Here is a 3,428-nt window from a genome sequence, read left to right as displayed (position 1 = left end):
CTATTTTCGAAATCGGGTACTCACCTGCTTATCAACATGGCGATCATGACAGGAGTCCATCCGGAGTAAAGAACGTCATTGGTGTACTTGTTCCTCTTGGCGATCCATACCCAGAGCGGCGTGACCAGGACGTAGCAGGCGATGACGAGAGGCGCGACCCAATCTTGCTTATTGATCGATTCGTACAGAATGGTGGAGATCCAAGAGAGCAGAGCCAAGGAGGTGATGTCTCCTAGACTGGCGGCGATCGGTGTCGCAACGTTGTCCGGATTGATGTGACAATGGCGGGAGAAAACGATCACTCCCGCGGTAATCAATCCGAGGACGAACGAGGCCACAGATGCGGTGACTAGGCTGCTCGCGCACAATAGGTAAGCGTGGTCCAACGAAATGGTACCGTTCCTAAACGCCCCCATTGCGATCGCCACCACAGAGCCCAGAAATCCGACCACTATCGCCTGGCACTGCCAACACGAACTGATCTTCTTTACACAACATACGGAGAGCAACGGAAAGAAACGGAATTGCATTTGGAATCTGATCTCGATCGGGTTGAACGTCGCGAGAAACGTGACGCGTACTATCGAAGGTCGTTTACCGTTGAGGCGCGTTCAACGCGTAACGTAATCAAATAAAATCGTGGCGCCAATGATAAGGCGGCCGCCCGCAAGTCGCACACCTTGCCAGTCCGATATTAAATGAAATATAAATTATAAATTTAACTAACGGTCGCGGGTAAATATTGGAAGGCGTGTTTGGGAATACGTAGAGTGTGAGTCCAACTTACTTGAATCAAGACGAGATTTCCAACGATCATGTACCACTGCTGTTTCGGCGTGTCCATGTGACCGAGGTTCGCTTGCGTGGAGAGCCGAGACGCGAGAGTCATTTCCAAGTTTCCTTTCAAGCCCAACAACGCCGGCACCAGAATGATCAGTTCGCTGACTTTCTCGAATACGACCCAGTGCTGTTTTGGAAAAGGGGGGAATAGTAAGATTGTCGGGGGCGCAGGGAGAAGAAAGTTATTGTTCGTACTTGAACCAAATCTAAAACTAATCCAGCGCCCACCATGCCAAGGCCGGCGATAAGGAACGGTATGAAAACTTGAATGGTAATGGCCAGGTAGGATTCGTAGGATTCGTCCTCGATCAGATCGTAAATTTTACTCTCGGCGACTACATCGGGAAGACGGCCGCTGTCGGTGGTGCCCTCGTCGAAGATCGCCACCTCGACGCAATCGTCCTCTTCGAGGGATTTCTCGATCGTTGGCGGATCGTTGACCAGTGCGGTGGCTGCGGTGGCTGCGGTGGTAACGGTATTAACCCCGACAACGGTGTCCGTCCATGCGTTCGTCGCATTGCTGCCCGTCCCCGTACCAGTCGCCGTGATCATGCTCGCGTCTATGCTCAACCTTCTACCTATCACCGTACTCCCGATCGAACTTGATTCCGAGGAGGTGGTTCGCGAACGAGCCCTCACCGGTGCTGCTATCCTGTGGAAAGTTTGCTTTTCGGAAAGCAGAGGTTCTTTACATTGATCACTGTTGACAGAAAATTCATATAAACCGGTGTGCGATCACGTGCTACATATGTATATGTATACTCTTTCACGCCTGATATGCTCGACAGTGCGTGCATGCGTGCGTGATATCGTTTGAAATTGAAAAGGAAAGGCGGCGTGTGTGGCGGACGTAAATGGTTGAACGTACTTTTCAAATTTCCCTCCTGTAACATCGATGTGGGCGTGTTTGTCGGGAGGTAGTCGTGTCGGATGTTGATGCACCTGGTCCTCTGTCATCTTCTAGTGAGGACCCCGTGCGACTCGCTGCCACGGATATATGGCCATTCTCCTTTCAGAATGATAACGCTTGTCTGAATGTTCGTTCGCTCGCTCGTTCTCGTTGTATGTATTTCAGGACAAGAATCGAGCAAATTACGTAACCAGCGAGGGACGATATCTCTAGCTTGATTCGCTCGGAAGTGCCACTGTAAATGTCACGTCGAAAATTAAAACGCGTCGACTTTTGGTATCGTCTGACCGCCACTCCCGACACATCCAATCTGCGCTTCTAAAGTCCGTATCGAAATTATCCTTTCCATCATTCGTCCTTCCACACTTTTCACGTTCTTCTTTTCCTCTTCGATATCTTCTTCTTTATTTCATCGTCAGCAATTTCGTAAAACGAACCCGATCGTTCTATTGGATCAACCTACATTTCGTCCGCTTCGTATCTCGCAAGAATATAATCGCCATCACTGAAACGACCGCGATCCTTCACTTTCGATCAATCTTATTTAATTACACTTATTCCCTTTTTCCCATCAATTGCACCTTGTCAAAAATCTGTCACGTTGAATCTCGAAAGCGGTTGAAAAGAAGAAGAAGAGGAAAAAGAGACGACACCAGACGAGATGACGAGAGAGAGAGAGAGAGAGAGAGAAAGAGAGAGAGAGAGAGAGAGAGAGAGAGAGAATGATTTTAAGGTGTATTTTGTCGCGATTATTGGATGCCGATTAGCGTCCCTGCTGTTTACGTAAGAAATATAATACATACGTTTGAAGTACAAAAGAAATCCCGAATCCAACAAAGAGGTTACGAAACAAAAATCAAACGCGTATGTACGCAAGTGTACATGTATCGATACTGAATTTTCTAAGAATGTAACGGAAAGATATGATAACTGTACCTTTGTAAAGGAATCCTCGACGGCGTATCGAATCTTGACCAGATTCATAGACTCGAGAAATTTGATCTTTTCAATGTTCTGAAAACTGTGTGTCGTCAGGTTCTGGCAGAAGAAAAATTAACCGTCGTCACGCATTTGGCGGTGTAAGGCTGGTGGCCTGCAGCAAGGCCGTTTCACGCTATGGTTACATCGCGACTGATCTCGATCGTGCATCACGCTTGTCTCCTTAAAACTCACTCAGGACGTTTACCGGGAACATACGCTAAACGGAGCAAGCGCGAATTTATCGATCGTCAGTCCAAGTAAAACCCTGATTGCCTGCCTTACCGTCTGCCTGTCTACCTGTCTGTTTTCCTGCTTTCTTGTTGGTTCACTTATCTATCTTTCTGCTTTCCTGGTTACTCCTTTACCAAACTACCTTCCTATTTGTTCGCACGTTTAATTGTATCTCTATTTCTTCGTTTATCTAACCGTTTATTTCCGTTACTTCGAATGTCCTATAACATAGTCGTTTTCTCTCTCTCTCTCTCTCTCTCTCTCTCTCTCTCTCTCTCTTACACACGCAATCTCACTCTCGTTCTCTCTATCTCTTGCATTGTATGGGTGTTGCGCGCAAACGACGTTTCTGTAAAGAATCGTTTCTCTAACCTGTTTTACATTCAATCTTCCCACCGTCGCTTTTCTTCAACATTATATATGTATATACATTATGTATGTTAATCAATCATGATTAACTCCAACG

General features: G+C 46.9%; 1 protein-coding gene across 1 annotated transcript in view; it reads right to left on the bottom strand.

Moving 5' to 3' along the window:
• Nucleotides 1-2,869, bottom strand: part of LOC108577844 (solute carrier family 41 member 1-like) — a 3,840-nt gene extending 971 nt beyond the window's left edge. Inside the window, exons 1-5 of the mRNA XM_017941056.1 lie at nt 2,687-2,869; nt 1,709-1,985; nt 1,036-1,540; nt 788-967; nt 25-464 (exon numbers count right to left, since the gene is read on the bottom strand). Coding sequence (XP_017796545.1) covers nt 25-464; nt 788-967; nt 1,036-1,540; nt 1,709-1,797 — 1,214 coding nt within the window. The 5' untranslated portion in view covers nt 1,798-1,985; nt 2,687-2,869. The remainder of the gene's footprint in view (nt 1-24; nt 465-787; nt 968-1,035; nt 1,541-1,708; nt 1,986-2,686) is intronic.
• Between the last annotated feature and the right edge of the window lie 559 nt (nt 2,870-3,428).

This window comes from Habropoda laboriosa, unplaced genomic scaffold (genome assembly GCF_001263275.1).
Source record: "Habropoda laboriosa isolate 0110345459 unplaced genomic scaffold, ASM126327v1 scaffold816, whole genome shotgun sequence".
In the NCBI taxonomy this organism is placed as follows: domain Eukaryota; kingdom Metazoa; phylum Arthropoda; class Insecta; order Hymenoptera; family Apidae; genus Habropoda; species Habropoda laboriosa.
This window is presented reverse-complemented; position numbering and strand designations above follow the sequence as displayed.